Here is a 17,843-nt window from a genome sequence, read left to right on the forward strand (position 1 = left end):
CTTTAAAAATTGTTGAAGAGGGCTTCCCTGGTGGCACAGTGGTTGAGAGTCCGCCTGCCGATGCAGGGGACACGGATTCGTGCCCCGGTCCGGGAGGATCCCACATGCCGTGGAGCGGCTGGGCCCGTGAGCCATGGCCACTGAGCCTGCGCATCCGGAGCCTGTGCTCCACAATGGGAGAGGCCACAACAGTGAGAGGCCCGCGTACCAGAAAAAAAAAATTGTTGAAGATCTCAAAAGAACTTTTATTTATGTGGGTTATATCTGTGATATTTACTATCTTGTAAATTAAAAGATTTTTTTAAATACCTATTAATTCATTTTAAAAACAATAATAAACCCATTACATGTTAACATACTGGCATTAAGATAACCATATTTTATGAAACATATATAGAAGGGTGGCATTTATACATTTCTATAAATCTCTTTAATGTATGTCTTAATATTAAGAAAACTGGATTCTTGTAAATGCTTGCGTGCATTCAATCTCTGGTAGTATCTTATTTTGGTTGAAGTATATGAAGAAAATCTGACCTCATACAAATACACATTTGGTAAAGAGTATCTTAAGAGACTTTTCAGATATTTTGTTTTTTGTTTTTTGGGTTTTTTTTGCGTTATGCAGGCCTCTCACTGTTGTGGCCTCTCCCATTGCGGAGCACAGGCTCCAGACTCGCAGGCTCAGCGGCCATGGCTCACGGGCCTAGCCGCTCCGTAGCATGTGGGATCTTCCTGGACCGGGGCACGAACCCGTGTCCCCTGCATCGGCAGGCGGACTCTCAACCACTGCGCCACCAGGGAAGCCCCTTTACAGATAATTTGGATATTTCTCTTTGCTATCACACCAAAACTGGTTAAGTGGTAGTTTCTTAAATACTACTTGCAATGTAGAATCTGAAATGTTATAAATAAGCATTTCGTATTCTGTTACACTAAAATCCATTGGTCTGTCTTGAACTCTGAATGGATCTTTCAACTGTGCATTATTCTGTAACATCATCCATTGGTCATTTGGAAAATATTGGTTCAGTGAGTTATTTAGGTCTTTCAAACATTGAAACATTTCTGTAAATGATGAAAAAAATCACATTTGTTAGTATCATCATTAATTTCATCAGAAAACTCATCTAAGTAGTGGGAAGCTGTCGCGTTCAGGGTGGCAGATACAGAATTTCCAAAATTCTTATTTTCACTTGAAAGTTTGGATTTTATCACTCACTGGCAGTTATTTTCCTTCAGGTGGCAGGCTCAAGTTTGTTCATTTTTGAGCAAATGCCCAGTCTCAATAACCAGAATTTATGTTAGTTGTTCTTCCAAGAAAAAAAAATGGTATTCCATGGGAAAAGCCGCCAGCTCAGCTTTCACCTCAAACAATACTTCTCCTAAAGAAAACGATCCCCACAAGGATCCCAGATGTCTTTTACATCATTTGGTGTGACGCTAACTCTTCCTCTTTTGGAGAGTTTTTCAGATGTGGAGGTGCACATCTCTAAATGTACTCCAGATTAGAAACAACAGAGGAAACAGGAAAAAACTGTCTAAATATGTGACCCACAGTAGCTAATTTAATATGTCATTGTTCATTAAAAGCAGTACCACTGGTATAAAATAATGCATTAAATTCTATACTTAGTATCTGAAAGACCATGTTCTTTTGAAACTGAAAACAACAGAGAAACACTGTTCAACTGATGATGTGATTTAATATTTCTGACGCTGAAAAATGCAACCAGAGCATCCACTTTAAAAAATCTACAGCTGATCCTGCAGGAGGAGATATTTTAGGCAAGTTATTTTTTTAACATCATACTTCTTATTTTAATGTCTTCCTTATTAATTCATGCATTTGAAAATAGTTTCATCTTGGAATTTTACAGCAAGTTATGTTTTGAGTTTATGGGAAGAAAAATAATCAAACTTTAGGCTTACAAATGGTAGATATAACCAAATTCCCTTTTCCTTCTAACATTTTCTTGAAACTCATCAATACAGAGAGTTTTTATTCATCCATAAATTTTCATGGCACTTTGCACTATTCCTCCCATAATAGTTGTTTTGGTCCTGCATATTAATTTAAACCACGATTCAACAATCTTTAGAATTGGAAACTGCAATTCATGAATCCCAAGCATCCTTTGTATTTCAGGTGGCACCTGTTCTCTTCACACAACAAATGCTTTCAATTCAGTCTCATCCTTTAGTCAGCTATGTTGCTAAGATGCCTACGTTGTCACACATTTTCTCTTTAACATGTTTTCAGTTCATATTTGCATACATTTTGGCCGTCAAATGAGGAAACAATATTTAACATGCACTGCTTCCTTGCACCTCTGGCCAGCCGTTACTTTTTTTAAAACCATTAAGACATTTTTAAAAGTGGCCATTTTCTTTGTATTGATATTAAATCTATTCTGACCATATCATAAGAACAGGAAGCTGGAGCCGTTCAGACAGGCATTTGTCTATGAGTCTGAAGAATTCAGCAAGGCTTGCAAATGCGCCATGACTGTGAGCTGGTTGCTTCAACATTTAGCACCTACTTTGTTCCAAGCATTGTATTAGGTGATAAGACTGATGCAAAACAAATGATGTGAGCAGTGTCAACATCACTACCACCACCTGGTCTTTGAGAGCTTTGAGCGCTTTCTATGCTGGGTACTCAGGATAGGGGTTTACATATATTCCATTCATTATCTCATCCCTATGCGGTAGTTTTTATTACCATTCCAGTTTTACAGATGAAGAAACTGAGACTTCTCCTTAGATACTGGAACTAGTAAGTGAAGCTGAGATTCTTTTACAGAGGAGACAAGCTCTTAACCACCTAACTATAGATAACAATGAACTTTAAGTTTTTTTAAATTGTTTTAAGGCTTTATGGAAAGGGTGATTAGGCAGATTGAAGAGGAGAGTTTATAAACAACAGCTCTCTCTTTTTTAATTTTTTTATTGAAGCATAGTTGATTTAAAATGTTGTGTTAGTTTCAGGTGTACAGCGTAGTGATTCAGTGATACATATATATATTCTTTTTCAGATTCTTTTATATGTTATTATAAAATATTGAGTATAGTTCCTTGAGATTCTTGTGCTACATAGTAGGTCCTTGTTGGTTATCTATTTTATATATAGTAGTGTGCGTATGTTCATCCCAACCTGCTAATTTATCCCTCCCCCACCACTCTCCCCTTTGGGAACCATAAGTTTGTTTTCTATGTCTGTGAGTCTGTTTCTGTTTCATAGATAAGTTCATTTGTGTCATATTTTAGATTGCACATATAAGTGATATCATATGGTATTTGTCTTTCTCTTTCTGACTTCACTTAATATGATGATCTCCAGTTCCATCCATGTTGCAGCAAATGGCATTATTTCATTCTTTTTTATGGCTGAGTAATATTCCATTGTGTATATATACCACAGCTTCTTGATCCATTTATCTGTCGATGGACATTTAGGCTGCTTCCATGTTTTGGCTATTGTAAACAGAACAGCAGCTCTCTGTGTGCATTATTTCTGATAAAAAAGACTATATGAGGTGTTCAGCAAAATTCCCTGTGGTTTGGGCATTAGAAGGCTTAGGAAGGCACATCCATAGGGGAAGGAGAGCAAGAGAGAGCTGGGATGGAGAGTGTAGAAGTCACCAGTTAGAGTCTCAGAAGGACCATGAGAGCAGGAAATAGCTTGGAAAGAGGGCATAGACATAAATTTCATGAATTAATTCCACCTTTGTAAGAAAATGTGATTGTTAAGATTAAAAATACATCACCCATCCACCACTTAATTATTATTAATTCAATAATATATATCTATTTGTTTAATAACAGGTCCTGTTGAAAATAGCATAGTGCCCTATTCTCTGGTGTTCACCAGTTTCACTAATGTGTGGAACATAGTAGATACTCAATAAAATATTTATTGAATGAAAATTATTTGAGAGTCTGTGATGTACACGTATGCATTGACCATTTCTGTACTTTCTTCTTTTTTTTTTTGCGGTACACGGGCCTCTGTTGCGGCCTCTCCCGTCGCGGAGCACAGGCTCCGGATGTGCAGGCTCAGCGGCCATGGCTCACGGGCCCAGCCGCTCTGGGGCATGTGGGATCTTCCCGGACCGGGGCACGAACCCATGTCCCCTGCATCGCAGGCGGACTCTCAACCACTATGCCACCAGGGAAGCCCTCTGTACTTTATTTTAATGAATTTGTGGGCTATATGAAGTATTTACACTTTTTCAGACCACATGTCCAGAACCTCAAATTCTTTTAAAGATAAAATGCATCTTAATTATGTAGTTACTTACTGCATTGGCCATTCTGGAATCTCTGTTATAAATACAAGCCTTAGTTGATTGTTTACCCATGAGATTGGAATGGCTTTCCACCTTGTAAATTATGTTTGTCTGGTGAATTTTAATGGAAAGTTTAATTACCTGTTTCTAAAGACAGCTTAATTAGTTGCTCAAGAGACCCCTCTCTCAATTCATGTTTGGAGGATAGTTTTGTTGATTTGTTTTTAATTAAAAATATATATATAAAAGGAAAAGTCAATGCAAAAACAAAACCAGGCATGCTGCTCAGTAACTTTCCTTGAAGCCCTGGTAGGCATTTGATGAAGGAGCTGCATGTATCTAAGAAAGAGCATCATATCATTTTACCCACTACCCTCAAAATAATTAAAAAGGCTTTTAAAATGCCAGAAATTAATCACCAAGGCTAACCTCACTTCTCTGGATGTTGTAAACCATTTGTCAGGTTTAGCAGTGAATTGGGGAAGGTCATTTTCAGCTGCGAATATTTCTGCTTGCTGATGGTCCTGGGTGTTTGCAGCCCCGGGCCTTACTAGAGTCAGTTTCCTCACACTTCTAGTAATCTTATCTCCAGGTCCCAGGAAAGCAGGTGGAGTGGACAGAGGAGTAGGTGTGAAGTCTGGAGGCCTGGGTTCCCACCATTGCTCCTTTGCTTAATGATTTCTGCCCCTGATCAAGTACCTTAACACCTTTGCACTGTCATTCTGAAAAACGGGAATGTGAGGATACAGTGAAATAGTGTATGTGACAAAGCAGTTTGTAGAATCTAAAACTCTGACTAAATAAGTGCTCCTGATTTGGAGGCAGTGAAAGAGTTGGGCCTGGGTGGTTTGTTTTTTTTTTAAACAAAACAAGCAGAAGAATACAGTAATTAAAGCTATTGTAAGACTGGAACCATTATGAAGCCATTTACCTCACAGATTACTTCTTGCTGTGCACCATGGTGACAGAATCAGGCCTGCTGCTGGAAGGGATTTTGTAAGACTCCCCCAGCCACCCAAACCTGCTTTCCTGAAACTAGATGATAATTTCCTGCTAATAGGCAGGGACATGCTAAACCTAAAGATTAACTGTGACCCATCTGCACAGAGCATCGATCTTACTCAGTGGTCATTGATCGAAAACATTTTTATTTTAAACATTTTATATGGGCACATTTAGGGGAGCTTGAAGAGCCACCCCTGGATCCCTGCACACCCCTGTTCACTGTTGGTTGCTACTGGGGACATTTTGGTAGAAAGGGTAGTAAAGCACTAGCTGAAGCTGGCCAGATAGCCTTAAATAACTTCTTTTTTTTTTTTTTGCGGTACGCGGGCCTCTCACTGTTGCGGCCTCTCCCGTTGCGGAGCACAGGCTCCGGATGCGCAGGCTCAGAGGCCATGGCTCACGGGCCCAGCCGCTCCGCGGCACGTGGGATCTTCCCGGACCGGGGCACGAACCCCTGTCCCCCGCATCGGCAGGCGGACTCTCAACCACTGCGCCACCAGGGAAGCCCCCTTAAATAACTTTTGACCTTATCAACCGAAGATCTTCAGTTGCTCCTTAAATTATCTCCCATTAACCTATCCTTTGTGAAGGAGGAAAATGGCAAGGTAGATCCCTCTCAATACATTAAAATGTCACTCAAAGATAGATGTTAAATCATCCTTTAATCTTTCCTTCTTCCTTCTCACAGGAAGTTGATTGCAGTCTGACTTTCTGTGTCTTATTTTCTAATGTGTTAATCATTTGTGGGCCTGGTGGTCTAGATGCCTCAAATCACTCATAAGATATCAAGGTTCAAATGGAACACAGTATATATATATGGAAGAATCTAATTATATATAGATTTCATATATATCATATATATGTATGATATATATATGAAAGAATCTAATTATTTCTTCTACGAAAAAGAACATTCAAGTTAGGGGAATTTCAATTTCATTAGGAACCTTTGAACTAACAGGAATTTCGTAAGATGAAATACTATGGACACGATATAAAGTTTATATTAGAAAAATGCCGAGATGCAAGCTATTTTTACTTTTTCAGCCTCATTATCTTAATGTAAAACATTCCATGTGGCAGTGTCATTACAAAGAAAAGACAATATTTGGCAGTGAGGTGAACAATTAACACATCTATGAATAATTCTCATGCTTATACTTCTCGGGGAAATTATTTATGAAAGTTAAATCTGTTACCTTCAGGCCACTATTGCCATTTTCAAACATTAAAAATAGGCTTTCAAAAGTATGTTTGAACTTCACAAGTGCACTTTATACTGTGAGCCCACGTTGCCATTTTCAAATATTAAAAATAGGCTTTCAAAAGTATGGTTGAACTTCACAAATACACTTTATACCATGAGCCCACGTTTATCTTTATTGAGCCTTAAAATATTAAAATAAATTACATTTGGAATATTCTAGTCAAATTATACATATAGGAAATAGCTTTTATAACTTAAGTTTTAAGAAATTCGGTAACAGGTCCTTTTTAAAATAACCCCATCACACAGACTTCATCTTATCCTAATCAGTTGAAGTCAGTGGTAGAATGAGAAAACTGAAAATATAGTGCCTGGCTTTTATTCTGATTCACTGGCTTGCTTTTGTTAAATTGGTGATTGTGAAATGTTCACTGAACTGCAATAACTTGAAATAACCTCTAATGGCAGTTTAAAATCTGAAAATACTCCTAATGTCAGTCTGAGTCTGCTTTTTAATATGTATATGTATGCATAAGTGTATACATATACATACATATGTATATTACAGTGAAAAGCTCTCCGAAAAAGTGAAAACATCTATGATCCCAGAGTTTTGCACTGGATTTAAAGTCTCTAATTGTTGATATAGTGTTAGAGCTTCTCTAATCTCATCTCCTCTATTGTTACAGAACAATAAAAGTGTTTCTTTAAGTCGTGCAAGTAATAGGTATCAAAATTTTGGGTAAAACAAAAACCAAAAGGTAATGACATATTTCCCTAATTAGCCCTCAACTTCACTTAGGGGGGAAAATTGAGAAAAAGTTCCTGTGGGGGCCAGTTTCAGCTTTTCATTCGGAAGAGCTGAGAAAGAATGTTATGATCATGATCATACAGCCATCACTGCGAATGGCCAAATACTGGAGTGTGTTAGACTAGAATACTGTACTCTTATTATGTAATTTTATATATAATTACATGTATATATTAACTTGTTAGATGATTCAGGGCAGGAAAACATCTGCCATTTATTTTATTTTATCTTCCCAAAGCACTTATTATATAAATTGTTATCAGCACACCAGGGCTACAATCTAGTATCCATTAAGAACTTGTAAATGAAAAAATAAGACTGTGTCCTATGAGTTAACTTTAAGATCACCTCCTGAGATATTTGGACAGAGATATGCAAAATCATCATAAAGAGACACCTGGGAAAAGGAGACTCAAAGAGCTCAGAGCTGCCTATGCCCATCTAAGCACTGACTGAAAATGAAGGTGCCTCTCACTAAATGGGCACTGAGCATTCTAGTCCTGTGGCAGGGCCATCCTAATTGTAGAGGACTCAAAGGATGTCTTAATTCTATGCATTAAATATTCAGTTCATCTAACACACTCCACTTGTCTGATTCCATTCTCATCTGCTTCCTAATTATTTTTTGTTTCCAGTGTAGATATGCTGCCCCAAAAAGGGCATGTTGGTCACCCACTTCATGATAATTATATCTCATATCTTAGTATAAACTAGACAGCCATCATTCTGCTTTTGCTTATCAGTTTCATGAGCTTGGTATTATAATGTCATTCTCTCGCCTTGAGAAATAGACATGATCTCCTTGCTGACAAATTAAGTTTCTGAGCCTGCAAAACTGCGTACCACACAAAAGCCTGTAGTAAATTAGCCAGAGCTACCTTGAAGGGACTCACTCATAGCCAAGCTGGCCTTTCCTACTTAGACACACTCACATCTTCACATCCCTATGTGCTAAATGAGCGTGAACCTTCCTTTTTTGTTTTGAATTTCTGTTAAAAATATAAAGAAGACCATGGAGTTCATTTAGTCCAGCTGGGACTTACAAAAAGTTCAGTGACTTCGTTGGTATCTGTCAGAACCAGGCTTGGTAACCGGGCTGTGTGCCACTCTGCCCCCTCCTCTCTGGGCCTGGTGTGCAAAACACTTCCTCAAACTGTTGCTTGGAGAAGTTGATCATTTCTTTTGTTTCTTGAAAGGGTAAGGAATGCGGGGCTGTGCTTTTTTGTTCGCATTGTGTTTTCAAATGTTTTCTGTTTATAATTATTGCATGTAAGTCAGGGAACATGTTAGAGTGTACAGAGTTTGGTAGTGTGAGTGTTAATATAGAGTAATTTAAATTTATTATACACTGAAGTGAATGCATTGATGTGCCTTATTGTTACCTATTTAGAGAGACATTACATTAAGGCTAGGGCAGCTATGTAATGAAGACTGAGTTAGGAATTATGATGTGACTGATGCCAGGAGCATAAAAATTTAGAGCCCTGGCCGGATTTAAGAGTTTCCTATGCCACATAAAAAGTTATTTATCCCAATGTTAACTTAAGGAATTTATAGAGTTCTGTGTAGAAATCTCTAATGTTTGACTTAAAATGCATTTGAAAATTTTGAGGAGGTGATGAATCTGGAAGATGCTATAAATTAAATATAAGCAGTACTAAATTGGCTAGTGATCAGAGAGGTATTAGAATATAAATGATCCAGAAACTTATTCAAATGATAGCCTTTCAAAATTGCATGTTAACTATAGGTAATATGAGGGGCAGGAGAGTCTAGAGGAAAGACACAGAATTTGAAGTCACGTAGACCTGGGCTCAACTCCTATTCTCACCACGTATTAGTTAGGTGACCTTAATCTCTCTGAGCTTTTGTTTCTTTATCTATAAAGTGACACCTGCCCTATTGTTTTAACAACTAAACTACATCATACATGTATAGCATTTACTAGTATAGTGCCATGTAGTTGTCAGTTAATAAATGTAAGCTGACATATTGTTGTTAAGTACCTTGACTATATTCTACTTTTGGCTCTAATGGTGAGAAACTAGGTTACAAATGATAATTCAGGGGACAAATGTATGAATAATCTGTGTATCTAGAGTGAGCTGAATTTGCTTGGATCTACAAATTTTGATAGTGGAAGAGCTGGGTTTATATCTCAATTTTAGCATTTTATGGAAATTGCAGGATTTGCTAAACCTGAACCAGTGACTCAGATCACCCAGTAGTAAGTAAATCCAGCTACTCTTCTTCTCCTGGAGCCTCAGGGCCATGCCAGCTATAACAATCCTTTATGGTGCTTTTTGGATGGAATGTTGATTTAGCTTAGTTAACTGGGGCATTGAGATCATGAGTCTGCGATGTCATCATGATGGTACAAAGGAGGTGGCTGTTTGCCTGAGGTCCCTCCAGTTAGAGAACACTCTTACTATTAGTGTGTCCTGACATTCAATAATTGGAGATTTATTCTTTTGACTTAAGTCTTGGTCCCATACTAAAAACCAGTTATTCATGGAGAGGGAAGTGTAATCGGTCATTTGCACCTTAGTGTAAGTGAGTTGATAAGACCCTTCCCTGTAAGCAGGGTTTGAGGCAGGAAGGAGGAGAGGACAAGGATTACTCAGAGTTTGAGCCCAGGGGTTTAGGTTACCAGGACAGGGGAAGCTAAAAATTGCAGAACGATGATGCCTATGATGTGTCCCTAAACCACCTAGTTAGAATTTGACCTGAAGCTCACATTGCTTAGGACAGTGGCCTTGGGCCTTTAATGTGTATCACTGTCACATGTTATACTAATGCTGATCTTGGAAAGATGGGGTCTTGGAAGGGAAGGACGGGAAACTTCTATTTATTGATTACTTTCTGTGCTGGGAATGATGCAAAATACTTATTTAATTCTTAATAATTCTGTAATGTAAGTACTTCTAATCCATTTTACACATAAGGAAACACAAATTAGTAGCTTGACCAAGGACATACCACAGCCAATAGGATGTGATTTTAGATTTTGTCTGGCCCTGGTGCCCATGATCCTGTTGTGCTACACATGGTGAAAATGAGAGGCTAACTCAGCACAAATCCAGTATTATTACTAGACAGACAACAGGGTAGTAGGGTCAGTGGTGGAAATTTCTTTATTCGAAAAACAGCAAATGCATTCCTTTCCAAGGTCACCTGTTTCCCCCTTCTTTTCCTTATTCCTCACACGACACCCCTCCCCTCCATTATTTTCCCAGTCCCCTTCTCTGTACTACAGATGGTATGGATGAAGGTGGAAACAGAGAGCGTTGTGAAATCTGCTCCTTCCCCATCTCTTTTTCCAGGCCAGTTAACCCTCATCCAGGCAAACAATACAGAAGTGATACCTATATGGAGGATGGCAAGAGTCAGGTCCAAGACAGGCCAAAGATTCCCAGTCAGAATAAAAAGCTAAATACTGCTGGTGTTTCTAGGTAGAATGACCTCGTGGGACATGTACCCTGCCAGTTCAGACCCCCACCCACTGAAGCCGTTTTCTTCTCTTTTATAGAACCAGAATACGAGGGGGCTCTATCTGTAACACCTCGGGTTTATCTCCTACTCTCATTACAAGGTAGCAGAAAGAGCTGCCAGGCTTTGGGGACAAAAGACAGGGATTCAGACCACAGAATTTCCACTTCCTGACTGGGACCTTGAGCAGTTCATTCTGTGAGTGTTTCTTCGTCTATAAAATGTCCATTATACAGCACATCTCAGGATATATGACCAAGAAATAGAACAAGGATATGAAGTAGCGCACATTGTTCCTGGTTTCCTATGCTGATAATCTTTCCTTTTCACCCCGTCCCAACCCTGCTCCCTCAGCTAACATTAGGTGTCATTCTATGCCTTTTAAAACATAGGATCAGAACTAGAATTGGGGGAATTTGGTAGAGACCACAGTGTAAAGGGAAGGGCAGGCATTTCTAGGCATGTTTGTGTGTATAAACCGAAAGCAGATTAGTCTGCTAGCTCCTTGGACAGGAGCCTATGTCTTATACTACACAGCGTGCCCTGCAGCTATACAGCGCCCTGGAATAATACCATTTATTGAGTGCCCACTGTCTTCTCCTCTTTTACATATCATCCCCTCTAAACCGCCCAGTAGTAACCTATAAGTGTTACTGTCTGTAGTATGTAAATGAGGTAATAACCAAGGCAACAAACAAATCTTCCAAGGTCAGGATTCAGATTTCAGTGTCTGTGATTTCAAATCTCAGTTTTTATTATTACACACTGCCCCCCAATAAAAATAGCTGCCTTCATTTGGTTTTATTTTTATTTATTGAACCTTTATTTGTACAAGCTACTGTGTTAGATTCAGGCTTTATACTAAGATGTATAAGACCCAGTTCTATATAAACAGCTACACAGGCAACTGTGATATGAGGTAGAAGGTGATACATCTCATAATCAATGAACAAGTGAAGGACCCCAATGTTCACAGGTGGATGAGGTCACGTCTAATTGCCGCAAATGGTCAAAGGCATCATGAAGGAGGGCGTGTCTGAATGGAGCCTGAGGGCTGCATTTCTTACTGCAGGTTCTGCGGTAAACTTGAGATCTAGATATCTTAGTGCCTGTTACTTTTTCTTACCATCCATTGTTACTCGTTGCTTACTGTGTCTTACTATCTATTGCTACTCTTCAATATGAAAGGAGAAGATAACTAGAGAAACCACCTTGAATAGAATCAGACTACCCTCAGACTGCATGGTTTCCTCTCATTTTCTCATTTGAGTGGATATAGCATAGTGTTTAAGAGCCTAACTCCTATCCACCACCTAATGTAACAGCTGTACAATTTTGGGAAGTTAACTTCTGTGGGCCTCAGTTCTTCCAGCTATAAAATGAGGATAGTATATGCCTCACAGACATTTTTCTGTGGAATTAACGGGATTCTGTATGTGAAGTGATTAGCTGGGTGCTTAGAGCATAAGTGCCTAATAATCAATGAACGATAGGCATAATTAATAGATGCTGTATCTATCTAAGTAGATAGATATGGCCAGAAAAAAATATAAGGAAGTGTGGTATACATTTGTCTGGAATGTCAGAACTTTGATACTGGTTCTGAATTCGAGAGTTAGCAGTTCTGACTTGAGAGCTCCTCAAAATTAATGCAGAAATGCAGCTGCAGTTATGGAAGGCATAATAGTGACCAAACCCCCAGCCACCTGAGGGGAGCTAAGAAGTTTTTCATCCTAAACCATTGTTTCCTGTCTCCTTAGTGCCCTAGATTGTTGCCCAAGTTGTAATTATTCCAGTATTTCTTGCTTAGGTAGAAAAATTACTCAGGAAAGACAGTATGACTCTGCAGAGTCTGCAGTAGACCTGGCCTCTCAGTGACAAAATGTTCACTTTTACTCAGCCATGAATTTTCTGGATAAATCTACCATGAATATTTTTATGCTTTGGTTGAATTTTAGTTACTACAGCTGAAGGACTGGGGTGATCTATAATAAAGGACCTTGATCAGAAATACTCAGGAAAAAGAAGTTAGTTGGGTTACATGGGTGATTGTTTTCTTTAACTTAGTCACTTTAACATTCAGTGTTAAATGTTGTGGAGAAAAAAATTACTGTTAAATTTGCCTTCAGAATCTGTTTTTTTTCTGGGCCCACTGAGAATCAGATAAACTTCACTTTAGGTTATATGTGACTAAAGAGTTGGCTGGCCTTTATATTTTTAGTCATCATGTGACAAACTAAGTCTAAGCTGAAGAGTAATTTAGGTTAGGCAAGGAAAGTTCTTTCCATCGTATTTCTTCTTGGGAAAAAAAAATTTTTTTGTCTCATACTAATCACTTTAGGATATAAATTTGTGGAAATGAAACATCTGTAGATGTATATATTAACTTTTGCCTTCTATTTTCTTAGAAATGTTTTTAAAAGAATAAACCGTTTTAAAAGTTGGAACTGTATACTCAAAATATTTGGGGGTGTTTAGAAAATCAGTCATTCAGTATCATCAATATCTAGCATGGTTTAAGGACCACTTCATGCCCTGATTAAATTAGAATCTGCATTGGGCCCATAACCCCTGTAGATTATGAAATCTGAGATAAAATCTTTGCCATTATCTATGCAAATAGACTGAATTCATTTCAATATAGAGTTTTAGATTCTTTAAATACAGTGTAACCTTAGAATCATAATGGGTTAAACTTAATTACTATAGCATGAGGAAGCAGATGGGAGGTGTTTAAGGAACCAATATGAGAAAACTTAAGCTTATATAGCACCTTAGTAAAAAAGTATTGTATAGGTATTGCTCTTAAATGAAGCTGGATTTGAGTCTCTTGCCCTGCACCCGCCTTTCTACATCAGCAAACAAACACCTAAGGTCCAACAAGCACAGTTACACTACATCTGGGACCTGTGAACATGAGGAATTATTCCCAACCGGCTTGCACTGTGACCTGGCTTGAAGCTCCTTGAATGAAGAATGTTGAGACTAAGAATGAAAATAGTGGTTGGACCTATTTAAGCATAGATCCACAACAAAACTACTCACGGTAGGAAGTCAGAACTGACCACCCCAGGGTGTTGGCAGCATTATGTACATGCTTCTTGCTCTCCATGAAAATAGAATGATAACTAGTTAAACTTTTCTTTTTCATCAAAATACTTATCAGCTTTTGCTCATCTTTAATAAAATGGGGTTTTAGTTAACTAACCTCAGTCCATATGCACGGAGGTAGATTATAGATCAGCCTTTCATAATTTACCTGGCAGTGGTGCATTCTTTTTAAAACCTACTGTTGTATGTGTTAATTTTCCTTTACTTTTAATAGGTTAAAAAAAAATCCATTTTGTAATGATGCATGACTCATTCAGTGTTCATTGTCTTCCCACTAATATTTTTTTTTTTGCCTTGAGCCAGCAAGAAAATCTTACATGAGAGGAGGGAGAAACAGTGAGTTGAGGAATACAGTACTTAAATACTGTTGCTTGATTTTCATTGGTTATCTCCTTTCTTAACGGTGACCAGTCTAATCCAGACTTCCTTGTCAAATCCCTCCCCTCCCCCATCCTCTGCCAGGGGCTTCACAGGGTGTCAGTTGCTAGAAACTGACTGCAGGCAGTATGTAGGCATCTTTCATTTAGAATGGACATTAATATATTGACTAGAAAAGAAAGCTTTTAGAAATGTGTCATTTGTCAAAATTGCATGGCTTTTTAAAAAGGATAGAGAAATGCTGAATGTTTTGTATGTTAGCATCGACTCTATTTCTGTTCAGACTCTTAAGTTTTCAGAAGCTTAAATATAGAGCCCTTTAAAAAAAAAAAAAGGAAGAAAGAAGAATTTTTCTGGTTAGTCGACCTCTTTTTAAGAAGTGCTTCATCATCCTCCTCCACCTCTCCGTGATGTTTCTCTGCAGCTCTCTGTAGGGTAGGGTTCTGTGCTGGCTGGCAGAATGCTCATTTGTTAGCTGAATAGAGTTCATCGACAGACATAGATCAATATAGGTTTTCCTTATTTCCTGTGAATTCCAAAATGCCATCCAAAGAGTCTTGGTCGGGTAGGAAAACTAATAGAGCTACAGTTCACAAATCAAAACAAGAGGGCCGTCAGCAAGATTTATTGATAGCAGCCTTGGGAATGAAACTGGGTTCTCAAAAGTCGTCTGTGACAATCTGGCAACCTCTGAAACTCTTTGCTTATTCGCAGTTGACATCACTTGTTAGAAGAGCAACTCTGAAAGAAAACGAGCAAATTCCAAAATATGAAAAGGTTCACAATTTCAAGGTAAGAATATTTATTTTTAACCTTTTGTTATAAGAAAGGAAATGCACATTTCTTGAAATATACAATATTAAAGTGTGTCTTTTTAAAACTAGGACGACTGGACTAAAATGTTCTTGCTATTCAGGGAATGAAGATGTTTTAAGCAAGATTTTTTTTAAGGAATAGCTTAATAAAGGTGATAGAATCCAACCCCATTTTCTCTGATGCTGATTTAGTATTCTGTTTGATCAGTGTATACTGAGTGGTAAAAGTCTTGACTGATATTTAAAAGATCTCATCTAATAATGATTTGGGTGTTATATTTATTTGTGATGCAGATATGTCTAACTACCTTCGTGGGATATTTTGTGAGAGGATTAGATCTTATCTCCTTCCGTTTCTGGTAAAAAGCTTTGGCTATAAGAGGCATGTGCTGTTGCATCTGGATTGAGCAGATGGTGTGCATTTCCCATAGTTTCTGTCTTTTCTCCTCTGCTAATGAATTGACCATGATGAAAGGAGGATGGCTACCATGGGATCGTTAAGCTGCTGACACTAGCAGCTTCTCTTCACTTTTTGAGTATTTTCTTTCACTCTGTGTGTGTATGTGTGTGTGTGGTTCTTAATTATTGTGTTACTGTGTTTTACCAACTATACTTTAATCATTTTTCATCAAGATGTGTGTGTGTGTGTTGATTCAAGCTGTGTGTAGATCTTGCCTGTATTAATAGCATGATATAAGACCTTGAAGTTCAGTCCTTTGCAACCTAATTCAGAGAACATACAATGTGAGGTTGTGCGTAAGGAGATCCAGTTACACTTCATGGGTAGATGCACTGGCATTTCTATAGTAACTTCCCAATAGTTATACAACTTTATGATGAAGTTCCTGAGACATGAATATTGTTAATGTAGACAAAATGGCATTAGTTTTGATGTTAGCGGGTATCTGTTTTCAAAAGATGATAAAGCTGGAAACCCTGATCTTCCTTTTATTTATTAATTTATTCAACATTTATTCAGCAGATAGAATGCACCAGGCTCTGTAGTAAGACATTTCATTCCAAATTTGCAATTTATCCTGATTTTTAACACTAGCATTAATTTTACTCAGATGCTAAATACCCAGCCCCCAATATGCTCTGCATTTTCCATAGTGAAAAAGATTTTTATGAACTTCCGATTATTTGAGGATAAAGGATACATTCCAAAATGTATGGGCTGTGTAAAGATTGCTAATATTTCAAGGTAAACCAAATAGACTTTTCTTTTCCCTCTCTAAACATATTATTAAAGACCGGATCTTTCAACCAGTATCTTTGACGTAAAATGAAATTGAGACCATTCAGTGTGTGCATCCAGTCTCAACCACCTCTTCCATTTATGGACCTAAACAGTCCATGCGGGTACTAGTCCTCAGTGTCTTCTTGCATGATATACAACCTGGTCTAACAGGATTTTTATCAGGAAAATGACCCCAAATACATCCTTTTGCAAATATCAAGTTATGTGCATGTTCGGACTCAAAAATAGCCATTTAGGTTCCTAAGCAGGAAACTGCAAACTTTTTAGAAATGGCTGAGATTTTTAAATATATCCCTCTGGTATGTTAAGCAGGAACAGATTGACCTATTAGGGATGCCATTTTAGTGCTAAGTTCATTGTACATGCTTTCTGTCAATATTGATAAAAAGCAAAGGGTAGAGCTGTTCAAGGATTTGCATAAACAAACACATTCTCTAATTTTTTTTGGTTGTGTCTTCCAGTAATTTCTCAATTTTAATTTAACACATGGCTTTCATGAGCAAATTTTGTATAACCAGAAAGTACTGACTATGGGATCAATTGTGACTCATAGCTTGGTACCCACACTGTTTTAAAGATACTTTTTTTTTTTTTTAAAGAGGCGTGTGAAACAGTAGAAGCCTGCTTCCTTCTCTGGAGCTAAGATATTAAAACGAGCTTGGGCTCACTGTTTAAAAAAAAGTAAAATATTTATGCTCAGGAAGAGCTCATGTTGGACAGTGAATTGCATTACATATTTTTTTTAGAGTTGCTAATAAGGTCAAAAGTCTTTGACTCTCAAAACGATTTGACTCTTTCCATTGAAATTACTCTTTGTTTCTTAAAAACGGTTTCTGTGGGGTGGCATTATAAAAAAGAGAAGGAGGGGTCATACTTGACTTCCGGGCACACCCCTAAAAGAATTCAGACTCTGTGGCAGGAGCAGTGCTCTCCCACACAAATGCTCACTTAGAAGGTCACTGCCTGTGATATGTAAGTATGTCCAGTTCAGAGATTTATTGTAGGAAAAATCTGGAGCATTTACAAAATGATAATTGTTCACGTGGCCTTGCCATTGACTATTTTCTATGTTGGTGAAAGTGTACTCTGCCTAACCACCAACCCACTCACCAAACTCATTTCAATGTGGTTTTCTTCTTTGCCTCTTGAACTGCCTTGTTATATAACGTTGCTCTGTGGTGTCGAACAGCTGTCAAGTCTCATTTCAGAAGGTGAAACCATGAGTGTCATATACCTTTGGTGAAAGCATTCACCAAGGTGAAATCCAAAAAAAAAAAAAAAAAAAAAAAATCAACTGGGCCTAACTCCAGACTCCAGGCAGGTGTTTGTTTTTTGTTGTTTTTGTTTGTTTTTAATAGAAGGAGAAAAAAAAAACCAGGAAGTCTTCCCCATTTTGCTGTGTTATATAACACAGTCTTTTTTTTTTTTTTCCCCTATTGTTACTTACAAGGATTTGATAAAGCATCTATCACAA

At 37.9% G+C, this 17,843-nt stretch overlaps 1 protein-coding gene across 6 annotated transcripts in view; it reads left to right on the plus strand.

Moving 5' to 3' along the window:
• Positions 1-17,843, plus strand: part of CHN1 (chimerin 1) — a 178,027-nt gene that overhangs the window by 110,463 nt on the left and 49,721 nt on the right. For all 6 annotated transcript variants that reach the window (XM_022570076.3, XM_089916645.1, XM_089916647.1 and 3 more), the window contains one exon: positions 15,008-15,085. In XM_022570076.3, the coding sequence (XP_022425784.1) occupies positions 15,008-15,085 (78 nt within the window). The remainder of the gene's footprint in view (positions 1-15,007; positions 15,086-17,843) is intronic.

This window comes from Delphinapterus leucas, chromosome 8 (assembly GCF_059928025.1).
Source record: "Delphinapterus leucas isolate spDelLeu-1000000601 "Yukka" chromosome 8, BTC_Dleu_Yukka2, whole genome shotgun sequence".
NCBI classification, from domain to species: Eukaryota; Metazoa; Chordata; class Mammalia; order Artiodactyla; family Monodontidae; genus Delphinapterus; species Delphinapterus leucas.